The 17,032-nt window shown below is 38.1% G+C and overlaps 1 protein-coding gene across 1 annotated transcript in view; it reads left to right on the top strand.

The window, feature by feature from the left end:
• Positions 1-15,249, top strand: part of ACTR3 (actin related protein 3) — a 43,356-nt gene extending 28,107 nt beyond the window's left edge. Inside the window, exons 3-12 of the mRNA XM_034785798.1 lie at positions 1,195-1,319; positions 1,789-1,899; positions 3,750-3,845; positions 5,793-5,900; positions 6,992-7,135; positions 8,140-8,313; positions 9,610-9,702; positions 10,579-10,704; positions 13,636-13,719; positions 14,331-15,249. Coding sequence (XP_034641689.1) covers positions 1,195-1,319; positions 1,789-1,899; positions 3,750-3,845; positions 5,793-5,900; positions 6,992-7,135; positions 8,140-8,313; positions 9,610-9,702; positions 10,579-10,704; positions 13,636-13,719; positions 14,331-14,426 — 1,157 coding nt within the window. The 3' untranslated portion in view covers positions 14,427-15,249. The remainder of the gene's footprint in view (positions 1-1,194; positions 1,320-1,788; positions 1,900-3,749; positions 3,846-5,792; positions 5,901-6,991; positions 7,136-8,139; positions 8,314-9,609; positions 9,703-10,578; positions 10,705-13,635; positions 13,720-14,330) is intronic.
• Positions 15,250-17,032: the final 1,783 nt, after the last annotated feature.

The raw sequence follows: 17,032 nt of genomic DNA, 5'->3' as shown, positions 1-17,032 counted from the left end.
AGTTGGATCTCTATGGCGGAGGTTATGCACAAGGCATCATGGTCATTTCTTGGGGTTTCTAAGAGAAGTACAGAACATCATGGAGGACCTCCTCTTCAACAGTTGCAAGCTGTTCTTGTATACCACAGATGAGTTCTTGAACACTCTAACAAACTCGAGGGTACTTTACAATCCTATGGCACATATACACCTACAAATAAGAAAAGGTTTAGTAGGTCACAGACTACCCAGAGATTGCATCCTGCTCCGTTTTCCAGGCCATACATCCACCAAACACCCCAGAAAGAGACATAAGTTTCAAAGAGAGAGGGCTGCCCAACTGCCTTCCATGACCACCTAGCCATCTTCAAAACAACAGTTTTGATGGATTGGTCAAGGGCTTGAATCTTCCCGCAGCTCTGTATTCACAGCTGCTCCTACTAGCCCACCTCCCGGCACTTTGGAGACTGCTCTGCCCACTTCCAACATGCCTAGAGGTGGATCACTACAGATAAATAGGTCAGAACATTAGGTTATACCATACATTTTATATCAGACCCTCCCTTCTCTGTCCCTCAGAAGTCACCTCAAGTGAAGCATCCACAGGGACGCTACTCGATGAAAGTTACTCATTCTGCACAGTAATTGTGCTTCTTTGAGATGTCCCCCTATGCATCCTCCACTACCCACCCTCCTTCCCCTCTGCTTCAGACTGTTCCTTAGGAGTGTTTGGGTAGAGAAGGAACTGAGGTCAGCTCACCCACACACCCCTATATAGCATGAGGAGGCATAGGGCACGTGCATGGGCCGAATGGATGCTAACTGAAAATCTTCAATCAAGGGCTCAAGAGGTGCATGTGTTTCTGAAGTAGAGCACCCACAGGGATATACATCTTGAAGAACCACAGTTACTACACAAAGTAATTAACGCTTTTTCTGCATTGTATGCTTAGCATTGCAACATGTTCACATTTTGTTTTCATGACTGTTGTATTATTCAGTCCTAATAGTGTTTCATTATAGGTGACCTTTCCAATGAGATTTTTAAGTGTTGTAGCTAACTCATTGTACCTGTACTGAAGCTAGGAATGGTAAACTATTTCCAGGTGGCAATGTTTTAATCTTTTAATTCAGAATATAAAGCTTTGTGTATCCTGAAACTTCTGTCATACTTCAGTCTACAATGTCATTTTATATATCTGTTGCTTATTAAAGGTATTGCAATCAAGGAATCAGCAAAAGTTGTTGATCAAGCACAAAGGAGGGTTACGAAAGGTGTGGATGATTTAGACTTCTTTATTGGGGATGAAGCAATAGAAAAACCAACTTATGCAACAAAGGTATTAAAGGATAGTTCTTTTCTATGAATTTAATAAGTCTTAAAAATCCACTGTAAAATAAATGGTTTCTCATTGATGCTTAACTGTAAAGAACTCTTTATTTTTCCTTTTTTAACATGTACTTTTTAAAATAATGATATTCAAATGTTGTTTAATATTCAACCAGTTTCTGGTAACTTTCAAGACATTTTGTCTTCATTTGGAAAAAAAGTACATTAATTTATTTTCTTTGAAATAACATTGGAGAGTGAAGCACAGTTGTTCATTTTCCAGCATAGATGAGTGCTTATAAAGACTTCAAAATTTCAAATTAATAATCATTCTGGGGTAGGAAGAACTTATAGCACAATATTCTTACTGTGTAGTTTGCTTCCATTTTTAGTGATTTTTCTTCCTGCAGTTAGAAACAATCAATCAAACTTCTTATTTTAAACTTTCCAAATACATACTGATGTATCTGTTTTAACAGTGGCCTATCCGCCATGGTATAGTTGAAGACTGGGACTTGATGGAGAGGTTTATGGAGCAAGTTATCTTTAAATATCTAAGAGCAGAACCGGAAGATCATTACTTTCTTTTGGTGAGTAAAAATTGCTTCCTGTTTATGAAAATATGTAAGAATTTTGTGTTTGTAACACACACAACCTTTTATGCAAATACACCTTTAAGCTGCACCACCTATGTAGAAAGTTAAAGGTCATGTGCATTCGTTGAAGCCAGGCTGGTCTGGCTACTTCTCTATAAGTTGCTTCTTTATTTTTTATGAGCTTTAAAAGCAAAGGAGTGTCTGATCTACAAACTCCTGTTCTTCCTTTATTTCTATTGCCCCAAACTTTCTCTGTTGCAACAGCTCTCCATTGAAGTGAATAGTGATGTCATGGAAACTACATTTTAGGTAAGTATTTCTCCAATGATGCAGTAGCAGTCTGTGCGCTGTGTGTTAATAGCAGTTGTATTAAAACAGAACAATTCCTGTATCATTTGGATGCAGTTGCTAAAGTGTCATTTCAGTTGCCGTACTTTTTACAGAGCCTGTGGATACACGGAGTGTAAATCTATTCAGTGGGATTTGTTTTGCAGCTTTGAGTAGTTCTAGACATTTTATGATTGGATTTGGGGCAAGGTCTGAGCCTTCTTAATTCCTCACAACTATTGCTCTAAGCTTTTTCTTGGATTTTGATAATTGAATTTGCTACACAATTTAGCTACAATTAACTTGTCAAGTTGCCCACAACTTCAGTCTTTTTTTACAAGACTCTTTTTTTAAAGTACACATATAGAAGTTTAAAAACATAGGACTGGAATGAACTTTTTCAACCATTAAGATCAGTTCACTGCTGTCACAGGCCGCCTTTGTTATTTAATCCTGTTCATGAATTCATCAAGCTTCATCTTAAACCTAGCTAAGCAATTGTTCCCACTCCTCCTGTTGGGAGGCAGTTCCAGAATCTCATTCCTCTGATGGTTAGAAACTCTTCCAATTTCCAGCCTAAATTTATTCATGACCAATTTATAACTCTTCTTGAAAATTTCCCTACTTTTATATATAAAAAAGGTAAATGCAGAAAATGGCTCTAGTATCACAACCATAGTTTGTTCCATGAATAGAGAGTGAATCTGCATCCACTAACCAGCCACACTGAATCTCATTGAAATCAGTGGAACTTCAATGAGGGTTGCAGGTTGAAATCCATATTCTTCCTCCTCCTGGAACTGTAGCATATGCCTACATGAAAGCAACTGGTAGCAACAAATATTATGTTTATTTCTTTAAATATTCCTCACTCATATAACATTCAGAATGCATACTTTCAAAGAACAGTTTGCAATAAGTCCAAGTTTACGATAGTAGCACATCATATGTATTCTGTCCCAGTCTCCCTTTAATATAATTTATTCAGATGGTAACGACTATCTTCTTCTGATATTGCCTTTGAGAAGAGAATAGAACATAATATTCATGTTCAGTTCGGTGAATGGCTGAGAAAAAATAGGCTCTTTGTAATTGGAGCTATCAAAATACTTGAAATATACAACAGTCCTTTTTTTGGATGATAGTACTATATTCTGTCAATGGATACAATGTTGCAGTGAAATAACTGCCCATGATAAGAGGACGCCAATATATCTTGGTAAATTGCGGCAAGAATTGAGTTTCACATCACTTTTGTGTTCCTGCATGACGACACACACTGTGATATCCCTATGGTGCAGTTTGCATTAGTTTTCTAGCCTTCATGGGAATTGACAGGTTTACTAAATTAAACAGTTTGCTGATAGCTTTTTAAAGCACAGTGTGAATTCCTGCTATTTGTACCCTGGGTAAATTATTAAGCTCACAACCTGAAAACTTTTCTTAGTGTTTATAAAATCTGAATAAATGCAAGTATTGGATTTGAATTGATTTTAAAAATCACTTCTGTCACACAGACTGAACCTCCACTAAATACTCCGGAAAATAGGGAATATACTGCTGAGATAATGTTTGAGTCCTTCAACGTTCCAGGACTGTACATTGCTGTTCAGGTGAGAATGCAACTGTTAAGTGGAGGGAAGAAAAGATGATTTTTCTCAACTTTAATTTAAATGATCTTTAAACCCAATGAGAAAATTGTGCATAATTCTACTGGTTTGGAGATTGGTATTTGGGTTAGAGGTTTTCATTGGGTGACTGGTTCAAATCCAGCATAGTGGTCAAAAATACTTACTCCAGCTAGCAGCCAAATGATATTATGTAAAATGAACTGGTGGTTTCAACTCAGTTCGTGAAGGACAGGTTTCCCATGAGAAAACACACCATAATAAGTGGCAATAGGCCAAGAACAGAATAGGCCATGAACAGGAAGTTGTCTTTCATGTCTAGAGGCAGCCCTTTGGATGGGAGTACCTCTGTTTTGCAGAACTTGCACTGCGGTATTTCTGTGCTGTGCCTGTTCTGTGGCTAAAAAACATTAGGGACAGGAACTATCAATATGCCTTTTTTTCTTTTTTCTTTTCTTTTTTTTGCAAGCTGTTTTTAATAGATATTCCGCCACTCCGTTTTTGTTTTCCAATCCATAAATGGTACTAATGCACACAAATTAGTGAATTACAAATCTCTTTCTGAATAACCTTTTAGTATAACTTGAGCTTTAGTGAAAATTTTTATTTTTAGAAAGCATTGATCTGTTTCCTTAGGAATTTTTGTTTTAGGAGCATGATACAGTTTATATTTGTTTGAGATGGAACACAATAGCACTTAAGCAGATTCCCTTTAGAAATCTGTTTCAATTTTATGATTATGCTTTTTACTACTTGATCCTGGTGTATAATCAAATATGCAAATAACAAATATATAGGTACTAATTTGCCATTGGAGAACATCATACTGGCTCACATATAGGTTCATCTAGATTCCTTCAAGTTTTCTATCAGTTGTTCATCCACAGGTCTAGACCATCCCATTTCTCCAAAATATAAAGTATGTTCCACTTCTTTCATTCACACTTCCTTGAACAGATGTTTGTCTTAGTACTGTGTCAGGCAGCAATCTTGATATTCAAACATGCATTCACCATTCATTTATATAATTGTGTAGACCTCTCCAAGTGGCACCTATCATTATATATATTTCTGCCAGTAGTGTCCTGCTCTCCAATTTGAACGTTTTTTTTTTTTAACTGTGTGTGAGGAATAGAGAGGATGATGTATTTTGTCTCCTAACAGTTTGAAGTTCATTTCCTCCAGCACTTCAGACAGTAGAAATACAATCTGATGTTCCTTGCTTGTGTAAATCACTTCAGGGAGGTTCGAACATGAATTGATGCTTAAACTTACATGCTTCAATTAAATCATACCAGCTTACAACAACAGAGGATCTAGCCCAGTAGTTTTCAACCTGGGGTTCGCAGACTATGTCTAAGAGGTCTGTGAAAGATGGTTGTTACCATAGAACAGTGGTTTTCAATCTGAGGTCCGCAGACCCCTAGGGACCACCTCCATTTGAAATTTTTTAGGGGTCCACAAATGAAAAAAGGTTGAAAACCATTGATCTTAACCCTTAGTTTATAAGTGTATTTGCCTACAAAAGGAAACTAACTAAATGTCAAACTCTAATTCTTGTGCTTTTGTTTAGAATGCAATACATCTTCAATTCCCTTTTCAGTACATGGTAATTTATGCTACAGTAGTGTCAAAATCAGATGTACTTGTTACAAAGTCATATTTTTTTCTCATTTTTATACTGAAACTTACTGACAAATTTTGTAAGTTTCATTCTTTGATTCTATATAAAGGAAAAATGAAAAGTATTCAAACATTGAGGGCTTAGGTTATTTTGATTCAGTTGTGCTTAAATAGACTTTGTTCACTTTGGCTTTTTTTTTTGTACCTTCATTCAAAGGGTATAAAACATCAGCTGTAGAGGAACTTCAGTATAGGCTTTATGCATCAATGTAAAACTAAAGGTTCAAATTCTGCTTTCTCTTTTGCAAGGCTGTCCTTGCCTTAGCTGCATCTTGGACATCGAGACAGGTAGGAGAACGGACATTGACTGGCACAGTTATAGACAGTGGAGATGGTGTTACTCATGTTATTCCTGTGGTAAGTATACTTCAAAATATCAAAGCCGCATAATGTAATGCTATATCACGCATTGTAACTTTTCTGAAGAGAACATTGATATAGGAGATGGCTTTTGTTGTAGTTAAAACATGTAAGTAGATGAAAATGTAATCTCCACAATGGGACAGACATACATGTGACTATTCATTTTGATCGTTTTTCGTTAAAAATTCAAATTTTGAGTGTGGGTTTGCTACTTACAAAATGTTTTAGCTCATTATTAAATTTCAGAGATGATGCAGGACTTGGAATAATTAAGACATTTCAAATAATCTTTTAATACTGTAAAGAGTACTGCATATGCTGTACAAACAGTATATCAGATAATAGAATAATTAAGTCTTCTGGTTTGAGCTTCCTTTTTAAAGGTCAGGGAATCTAATCTCCTGTTAAAACATATGCAATTTACAAATTAATCCTCATGAACACAAATATCCTATCACTTTTATGATAGAATTCAACACCTGCCTCCCCTTTCCTTCTCTGTGACATGTGGGGATAGGGAGGGTGGAATGAAAAATTATAAGAATGGTGGACCAATGTGATGTGCTAAATGTCATTTTGATCACTTTGCTGGACTGTTATGTCTCCTCCCGATCTTCAAAACTCCCATCTCTTTGGCCTGTGTAAATTGTAAACTCTTGCATACTTATGCCTACAACTCTTGAGTGCTATTGAACAGTAATGGGTGAGGGAATGTCTCACTTTATCTGACTTAAGGAGCAAATATAGAGAGTAAGAAGTTGTTTAAGTGCCGACAGAATGGATGTGTCTGGTCTCTGTTGTCTGTAAGAATGGTAACCAAATGCAGGGCCTCAGAAATGGAGAATAAAGAACTATGAATAATGGGAGTGTCCTCTGGGCTCCATCAAGGGTACAAGATTATGAGAGGGATTGTGTGTATAAATGTAACTCTGATAAATCTGAATTGTGGTAATGAAGGACCCAATCCTGTAAGGGTATGAATAAGCATTTTCAGAATCGCACTATATATGCTTCAATAAATAACTCTTTTTTTGGAAGTTGATGGAAAGCATTTTTCTCCTTCTCCAAATTAATGTTACTTCCAGGCTGAAGGCTATGTGATTGGCAGCTGTATCAAACATATTCCAATTGCAGGACGAGATATAACATACTTCATTCAGCAACTGCTGAGAGAGCGAGAAGTAGGAATTCCTCCTGAGCAATCCTTGGAAACTGCTAAAGCAGTGAAGGTAAAATGAAAATTAATGAATGGCAAAGTTATACCACAGTATGAATTTATTTTAAAAAATCATATTAAAAATGACTCCCTTCTTTATTCTCATTTAGAAAAAAGATAATTTAAATGTTGATATTTAACTACCTAAAATATAACGTGATATTAATAAACCAGTGTCAGTCTAGAACCATCTTTTCCCCTGAGACGTAACTATTGTAATACTTAACTGGAAACTCTCCTGGTGCTAACTGTAAATGAAAAGCCATAATGACTTATCTTTTTTTAATTCACACAATGCACAGTCAACCTGTGAAACTTGCTGCCAGGGGATGTTGTGAAGACCAACACTATAACTGGGTTCAAAAAAATGATTTAATTTCTTGGAGGATAGGTCCATCAATGGTTATTAGCCAAGATGGTCAGGGATGCAACCCTGTGCTCTGACTGACCCTAAGCCTCTGAAGATGGCACTGGAGGACAGGGAATGGATCACTCAATAATTTCCCTCTGACGCATCTGGCATTGGCCAATGTCAGAAGACCAGATACTAATCCAGAATGGTCATTCTTATGTCCTTATGATTTCTTCTGCATAGGTAGCGGTCTCCTCCCCCCCGCAGTACAAATCTGTTATAACTGATCCACTGAAGGATGTTCATCTATTAAGTACATTATACATTTAGTACTCATTTTTCATTACCATCAACATTTGAGGAAAAATGGAATCAAAACCAACTTAGCCGGTCAAAGCATGCTACTTGCTCCCAGTGATGCATAGAAATGATTACAATTATTTAATTGTACATAGTGTCGCTTGAACCTTTTTTTTTTTTTTGTACTCCTGTGTAGCTACTTACTAGCTTCCAACTCTTTCCAAGAGCCTGAACCATTTTTAAAAAGGAGCCTTATTTGTACTATATTTAATTGGGTTCAAACAGCTCCATATTGTAAGTACATATCATTTTTTTTTCTACTGTGTTGGGGAAGATTTCTACAAATGTGTATATTTAATTTTCAGGAGCGCTTTAGTTATGTCTGCCCTGATTTAGTAAAAGAATTTAACAAGTATGACACTGATGGTACAAAATGGATTAAACAGTATACAGGAATCAATGCAATCTCAAAGAAAGAATTCACCATTGATGTTGGTTATGAGAGATTCCTGGGGCCGGAGATCTTCTTTCATCCTGAGGTAAGTTGGTGTGAATTATAGTGGTCTTCAGATTTTTTCAGTTCAAGCTGTAGAACAGCGGTTTAAAATTGGTACACTAAAATCTAAATGCATTTGAAAGATGTGAAAACTTGCCTATCTCAGTTTACATTTTAAAGTAGATAATTGCTGTTGTAAAAAGCGAGTGAGTTTTACTGCTTGATATTGGGTAACCTTTCAGTATACAAATTACAGCACTTGAGCAGTCAAACACAGTATAACCCTAGAACATTTTAAATAATTGGATTGCTAATATGGGTTATTGTTCCTCTCCTTCTTGCTAAGCATTTCTCTTTTAAAATTAAATTTCTTATTACCCATCGTGCATGGTTCTGTCTAGTCATTTAAAATACCAATTTTCATTTCATTAAAAATTTTCCCTCCCATTTCCAATTCTGTGCCACTCACCCTGTTTTCAGGGTCATTTTAGAAAAAGCAGATAGGAATAACTCTACCTATTTCTTCCTCAGTCCCTTCTCTTTCTTTATTCTGTTATCATGGCCACTTCCTCATTCTGAGTTAAACTGTGCGCTTCAGTACTGAGCCTCTGAGAAGTGTGGGAGGTCTTTGAACTGTTGCAAAAGAATTGTTAAATTTACAAAAGCAGTACAAGAGAACAATTGGCAAAATGGAAAAAAAAATCTAATCACTTCTTTCTTTTCTTTTTAACCTTTTACTAAATGGCCATTAAAATAAATACTCAGGTTTCTGTTTCCTGTATTAGTTAACGGTTACACATGTAGTGCAATAAGATGGCTTGCTTCATTTATTTCCCCCCTTCTTCTGTTTGGTATAAACGGTGCAGCATTTGACTTGACCGTTTTTTCCATTTGTGAATGTGCAGGAGAAGGGGAAGGGGGGAAACAACTCAGAATATCCTTTCTGTTACTCCTGCATGTACTAACACTGCTTTTTCAATTAAGGACGTGTCTGGGATTAATCCCAGCCTTTTTCTGTTTCTCTCTTTCTATTACATGTTGCTCTCAAGTACTCTGACTCCCTACTACTAATGAGCTTTTTTTCTCTTTCAAGTTTAATTGAGTACTTTCTTTTCTCACTTTCCTGGGATCCCCTGGGTAACCTGCGTACACATAGTAGGTCAAGAAAAAGTGTATTGCTTCTAAAAGCCAGAAAATAATTACTGCTGTTTCAAATTGCACTTTGATTCTTGTTCTTCGAATTAAAACGGCAAGATTTTTAAAGTATATTGGTTTAAAATTGTGGTGTTAGCTACCTCATTACAGCTGTTTTTATATTCAATTTGACTTCTGATTTTAGTTTGCTAATCCTGACTTCACACAACCCATTTCAGAAGTAGTAGATGAAGTTATTCAGAATTGTCCTATTGATGTTAGACGTCCTCTGTATAAGGTCAGTAAGAGTGAAGTTATTTTAAAATAGTTTTGTTTCAGTGGGGTCCAAACATGCATGTCCTTTACTAGATATAGATGTCATCTTTTTATACTGAAATAGTTGTTATAGACTTGGTGGTAGTTTTTGATTAAAAGCAAACTGCACTGTCATTGGGTCTAACATACAGAAGACCACTCAAAGTGAAGACATTTTCACTAACCGCTTAATTTTAACCAGAATTGCAGTTTGAACATTTTAATCTATTTTAATGTTTCAGGACTGTAATACTGTTTAAAGAAAGGAGGAGGAAAAGGGTTAAAATGGGGGGGGGGGGGGGAGAAAAGATGATGGTAGGGATCAAAGGGATTTTTAGACTTTTTTTATACAATTTACCTTTCTTCAGAGTAATAGCCCAATTTGTGTGTGGTATTTATCTAACGTTTTAAAATTTGAATAATTTAAAACATTCTGTGTAATAACTTTAAAAAGCCATGTAAAATTGGTGACCATAGGTTGAATATCCATGTCCAGGGCTGAATAAATATCAAGGAACTAACTTTTAGAAGTGACTAGTAATTCTAGATGCCACAATATTGGGTGTCCACATCGACACCCTAAAGAGGTCTAATATTCAGAAATGCTAAGTATCCAACTTCTGAAAATCAATTAGTCCCAGTAACTGCTCTCCAATAGAGTACCCAAAAATGGAGGCACCTGAAATCACTAATCAGTCAAATATTTAGGTTCGAGTCCTTGTAAACAGGAAGCACCCTTAATATAATTATAATAATCAGCATCTGTCTTCACTCTGATGTCCAAGACTAATAACTAACTTTTGATAGTCTTAAAATTACATAATGACCTATTTCTAATGTATATGCATATTCATTATAGAATATCGTCCTCTCTGGAGGTTCGACCATGTTCAGGGACTTTGGTCGCCGTTTACAACGAGATTTGAAAAGAACTGTTGATGCCCGGCTGAAACTCAGTGAGGAACTGAGTGGTGGCAGACTGAAGGTTTGTTTCCTTAGCCAATACATTAAACTTAATGTTCATGACTCACGTCTATCTCTTTTTATTATGCTTTTTTTTTTTTTTTTACTGGAAATTCTAGGTCTTAAGTAACAAATTACTGCAATGACACTCTTCTGTTTGTGTTGTCATTTTGAACTAAAGTTGATTCTTCTTTTATATAAAGATCTTCTGGGTTATTTTAACAAGGATTAATGTACTGTAATGGACTCCTGAGAATAGTCCCCACACAATACTTGTGTGTTGGAGACCTATGGTGCTGCTTCCCTTGCTTCACAACTGGGCTGCCCATCCCTTGCTGTAGTCATGAGCTGTAGAAATCTCAGGGTATGTCTACACTGCAATTAGACACCCCTTGGGCTCGGGGGTGGGGAGAGCTGTTTAATTGCAGAGTAGATGTTAGGACTTGGGCTGCAGACCAGGCTCTGGGACCCTCCCACCTTGCAGGGTCCTACAGCCCAGGCTCCAGCCTGAGTCCAAAGATGTACACTGCAATTAATAGCCACTTAGCCAGAGCCCCATGAGCCCGAGTCAGCTGGCATGGGCCAGTAGCAGGTTTTTAATTGAAGTGTAGAGACACCCTCCATCTCCCATAGGGGATAGGGCTTACTCCTGTTATGGGGGGAGGGCACTCCACCCTATGATGAGATGCTGACCTTGACCTTGCTTTTTGTAAACCAAAACAAACCCCCAAAACAACAACAAACAACTGTCTGGGAAAATGTGAGGTAAAATGAATGTCTATTCTTTCTGTTTTTTTCTAAATTAGGCCCTAAATCTAACTTCAGTGCAGCGTTTGTTGGATATGTTTTATATTTCTTTGGGTTACTCTAGCTATATTACTGTCCTTACAAACACTAAGCATCTCTCACACATTCTAATAATGTTTTCAGTATTGTTGTAGCTGTGTTGGGTCCATGATATTAGAGAGACGTTATGTGAGGTGGTATCTTTTATTGGACCAACTTCAGTTGGTGAAGGAGACAAGCTTATAAACTTACATAGAGCTCTTCTTCAGGACCTATTACTGAAATTTCAAAATTACACACACACGTATTCCCCTGATTGAAAATAACCTAACTGAGTTTTCGCTAAGACTAGCTGACAGAACTGCTTGAATCAGTCAACTGCTTTCTGTTTCTGACATTGCATGCCTGAGTCATCTGTAGTGATCTTTATATATCTCTGGGGAGGCAGGGAGGTAGACTAAGGGCATGTCTACACTTACCCTCGGAGCGATCGATCCAGCCGCAGTCGATTTATCTCGTCTAGTGAAGGCACAATAAATCAAGCACTCTCTCATCGACTCTAGTACTCCACCGGAGCGAGAAGCATAGGTGGAGTCGACTGGGGAGTGTCAGAAGTCAACCTACTGCAGTGAAGACACTGCGGTAAGTAGCTCTAAGTATGTCGACTTCAGCTACACTATTTTCGTAGCTGAAGTTGCGTAACTTAGACCGACTTAGCTTGCCCTCCCCCCTCACCAGTGTAGACCATGCCTAAGTAGGAAAGGGCATGAAGGACATAAGCAATGAGAGCCATGGGGACATGATTGAAGGGTTTGTAAAGACGGGAGTTTAGCAAGTGTGGTAATCTGAGGAAATAAGGTGGGTCTGTGCGAGAGAGGGAGGGAGACGTGGGCGGCTAATGACCCGGCCGTTGAGGAAGGCTAGTCCCCAGCCCCTCCCCTTGTGCCTCTTCCTTCCCCGCAGGAGTCCAGAGCACCCCCAGCGTGGCCCCAGCCATAGCCTCCCTGACTTCCTGCAGGAGGCGGGCCAGTCAGGCAGAGCACTCTAGACTGGGAACTGCAGGAGGGGGCCTGGCCTGGGGGCGGAGTGTGGGTGGGGCCACACTAGGCTTTTTAGGAAGGCACAGCCTACCGTTGCCTATGATACTCATTGCCCATGGAGAGGGAGAGAGAGAGATTGGAGGGAAGTGAGGGAGGTGCTATGGTTCCGGGAATGTTTCAAGCAATAACTACATAACTGCAGAGACACTTGGCTTTTCCAGCACTGCTGCCTTGACTCTGACACACCATCAGCACTGTTGGAGCCACACATCCTCTGCCAAAGCCCTGCTACAGCTAGGGCTTCCCCATGGCACTGTTGCTTTAATGTCCTGGTGCATCCTTTCAATCATGGATGCCTCAGCACAGAGATATTGGACTCCATCCCAGACCACCTCCTAGGCCTTTGTTTTCCCCAACAGTAAATCAATTATTGAAAAATCAAAACATAGACTTCCTTATTGCATCATTTTAAATAATACTATTAGTAGTTGCAAACAACTTTTCAAAGTGATTGCTTGAAACACTCGCAGAACCACAGCACCTCGCTTCCCTCCAATAAATCTTTTCCACACACACACCTTATTTCCACAGGTTACCTACCACTCTTACTAAATTTCAATCATCTTCACGCACTCACACCAACACACCCAAATATACCCATCATTTATCAAACTACATCATACACACTATTTCCTGCAACACCAATATTCCAGACAGTGAGGAAACATCCGTTTCTAACCAGTCGAAAGTTTGGCGTAAAAATTTGTACGTTTTGTGTGAATGTAAAGAGGAAGATGCTGCTTTGTGGGTGATCTAATTTAGAAAAGGAAAATCTGTGGCTGTAGGCTACGAAGTGATGTCACACATCTCAGCTAGGAATTTCCTGGTCTTTATTATGATTATGTTTAGGTGGAATCGCCACATGAAATTTAAAATAACTTTTAAAATAGTTTTTATTTGGGGGAATAGTAGGTGTGTGATAGTTGTGTAAGCGTAGCATCGTGCACATATACATGCTGTTTAAGAAACGATTTAATTAAGAGCACTAAACTTAGATCTGTAAAGAAAAATGTACACTCTATTTAGTATTGCTAGTAATAGCACGTTTTAATTGTTTTCCTTTGTAGCCCAAACCTATTGATGTACAAGTCATTACGCATCATATGCAAAGATATGCAGTTTGGTTTGGAGGATCAATGCTGGCTTCCACAGTAAGTTGGTTATAAAACTTAACATGGTTCAGTCATTCTAGGTACACTTTGGAATCCTATTTTATCCTTGATGCACATTCATTACACCTACTGATGTATTTGGGGCAGCAAATATAAACCCCTTTGAGTCTAATGAAGACTTTAAAGATTTTAAAGGAGCAAATGACAACCAAGTGTCATGAAATGTATTTGTTTATAATAGTTACACTATTATAAATGAGCGTTCTTATTGAAAACTGTATTTGGCTTTATGGCAAAATGTGATGTCTGTTGTATGGATTTGTTTAGCAGTAATTCAAAACCAAGTATAGAGTTTCCAAATTCAATATACACCTCTACCCCAATATAACGCGACCCAATATAACACGAATTCGGATATAATGCGGTAAAGCAGTGCTCGGGGGGGTGGGGAGGGGCTGCGCACTCTGGTGGATCAAAACAAGTTCGATATAACGCGGTTTCACCTATAACACAGTAAAAAAAAATTTTGGCTCCCGAGGACAGCATTATATCGAGGTAAAGGTGTACCTTTGTTTTCCCAGTTATTATTGAGATTTACATATAGTTGAAATGCAAGCAGAGCATCTGACTTTTTGTTTCCTCTTTTCCAGCCTGAGTTCTACCAAGTATGCCACACCAAAAAAGATTATGAAGAGATTGGTCCTAGCATCTGTCGTCACAACCCAGTGTTTGGAGTTATGTCTTAAAACTGACCTGAGAGGGGTCAGGGCTAGGGAATGGGGGAAAAGGAGGGTCTTGCTGATTACTTGTTTGTCTGGATGGCGGGTATTAAAATAACAAACATGACTTGACAATAAGAAAAAGACCAAACACAATTAAACAGGAATATTTTAATAAGTGTCTCAATATGCGGATATAGTGGAAAGCCAAAATAATTAAGTGTTTTTCTTTAGATTGAATATTTGAACCTGTGCGTAACAAAACAAAGAAGTGGGTTTTAGTTCTTTCTGTGCCCTGATATTTTGTATATTGATGAATTATCCAAGATTTGATGGGATTTGATGGTGTGTAGATAGTTAGCTCTCTAATGCTTCAATTGTACTCTTACATGTGTACAATGCAAGAACTTGTTTATATTTCATACTTTTTTATACTTTGAGGAAAAATATCAATTAAAGAAAAACTGTAATATTTGAGGGAAAAATACCAGTGACCAACTTAATGGTAAATTAAAAAATATATATATTGGGCACATGAAGCTTACTCATGTGACTCTAGTTATTGCAAACTATGACCAATCTAAATCCTCGGTTCCAACTTTGCAAGTGCTTTTGGAACAAAGAAGCTAGTATCTTGGGTTAACCGATGCCTGCTAGTGCTTTCTGATTACTCGGTGCATTTTCATTCTATTTCTTGCTTAAAAAAACAAAAGTAAAGACAAGACTGTTGGACCAGTATTGCAGTTCCGTAGTGTCATTTCTAATTAAAAAAACCGAATAATCCCATTATCGAAAGTGGTGTATTTTAAAGCCTACCACCATTCCAATAAAGGCACAACATTTCTTTTTATATTTGTGTGAGGCTTTGTTGATCACATTGCATGAAATCTTCATACACACCTCAGCTGGTTTGCAAGATAGAGATCACTATGTGTATTGTTCAAACTAAAACAAAACTTTTAGAACTGAAATTTGTGTGGCATCTAAATTAATCCATCTGTTCATCTCCGTATTCGGTCTTATTCATCTCCATAGCTTATTGCTACAATTTCCCCCCTTCCCTCCCATTTCATTTCAGTTTCTGTGGTGGTTTGCAGGAGACAGCATTGCCTTTTTTCAATTTTCATAGCTTATGTGCAAAAGTAAAATGAAGCTCAAGGTTTTTTTATAGTTTCTAGAAAGAAGTTGAGTGTATTTAATGTTATCTGCAATTTCTGTTAATGTTTGAACACAGAAAATACAGGGAAATCTGTCTAAAGAATGTGTAGCAGGAGGATTTTCTGCTGGACTCTCAAACTTAGTTAAAGCAGTTTACACAGAAGACCACAAGAGGGAGATCTTTTACTAGATTTTTTTTCTCCACTGAAATGAAAAATGGAGACATCGAAATCAAGGGTAGAGGAAAGAGATGAACGTTTATTGTTGTATCTTTCAGTCACTTGAAAGAGAAGAGAAAGCATGACAAATGAGATCATTCTTTCCAGAAAATGAGGATAAATATGGAAAGGCATTTTTACACCTATTACTAAGACATTTTATGTGTAGCAGCTAAAAATAAACAGAACCTTGAAGCAAAATAAGATAATTTTATATCACGATTAACAGTTTCTTAATATCTTTCGAATAAAACTCTAGGTACGATTCCTATTCTCTCCTGACAACTGCTATAATTTCTATGTGCTCTGTTCATTGGTTAATGATATCAGTGCAAAAACATTCCACTTGGCTTCTAAGGTTGACTTAGAGGCCTGAGCATAGTACTTGGAGATGGAAGCTTGAGTTCTGTTCCAATCTCTTACATTAACTCAGTGTTTGTCCTTGGGAAAGTCACTTAACTTCTCTGTTTGCCAGTCTAGTATAATCCATAATTTTAATCTCATGTATATTGTAAGGATTAATGTTCTACAGCACTTTGATGAAGTAAACCACCATATGAGTAGGCCCTACCAAAGTCACGGACATGAAAAATGTGTCACGGACTGTGAAATGTGGTCTGTCCCCATGAAATGTGGTCTCTTATGTGCTTTTACCCTATTCTATAAAGCTTTCATGGTGGGAGACCAGTATTTCTCAAACTGGGGGTCTTAACCGAAAAGGGAGTTGCCGGGGGTGTCTCAGTATTGCCACTCTTACTTCTGCACTGCCTTCCTAGCTGGGCGGCTGGAGAGCAGCGCCTGTTGGCCAGGTGCCCACAGCTCTGAAGGCAGCACCCTGCCAGCAGCAGTGCGGAAGTAAGAGTGGCAATACCATACCATGCCACCCTTACTTATGCATTGCTGCTGGTGGCGGCTCTGCTTTCAGAGCTGGGCTCCTGGCCAGCAGTTGCTGCTCTCTGGCTGCCCAGCTCTGACTACAGCGCCGCCGCCGCCAACAGCAGCACAGAAGTAAGGATAGCGGTACCGCAACCCCCTCTACAATAACCTTGTGACCTCCCCCCACCTCACTGTGAAATTTGATTTTTAAATCCTGTGACTGTGAAATTGACCACAATGGACCTTGAATTCATAACTAGATAAATTCATGGAGTATAGGTCCATCAATGGCTATTAGCCAGGATAGGCAGGGATGGTGTCCCTAGCCTCTGCCAGAAGCTGGGAATGGGTGACAGAGGATGGATCACTTAGAATCATAGA

This window comes from Trachemys scripta, chromosome 11 (genome assembly GCF_013100865.1).
Source record: "Trachemys scripta elegans isolate TJP31775 chromosome 11, CAS_Tse_1.0, whole genome shotgun sequence".
Taxonomy (NCBI): Eukaryota; Metazoa; Chordata; order Testudines; family Emydidae; genus Trachemys; species Trachemys scripta.
The sequence above is the reverse complement of the archived record's forward strand: the minus strand, read 5'-3'. Positions and strand labels throughout refer to the sequence as shown.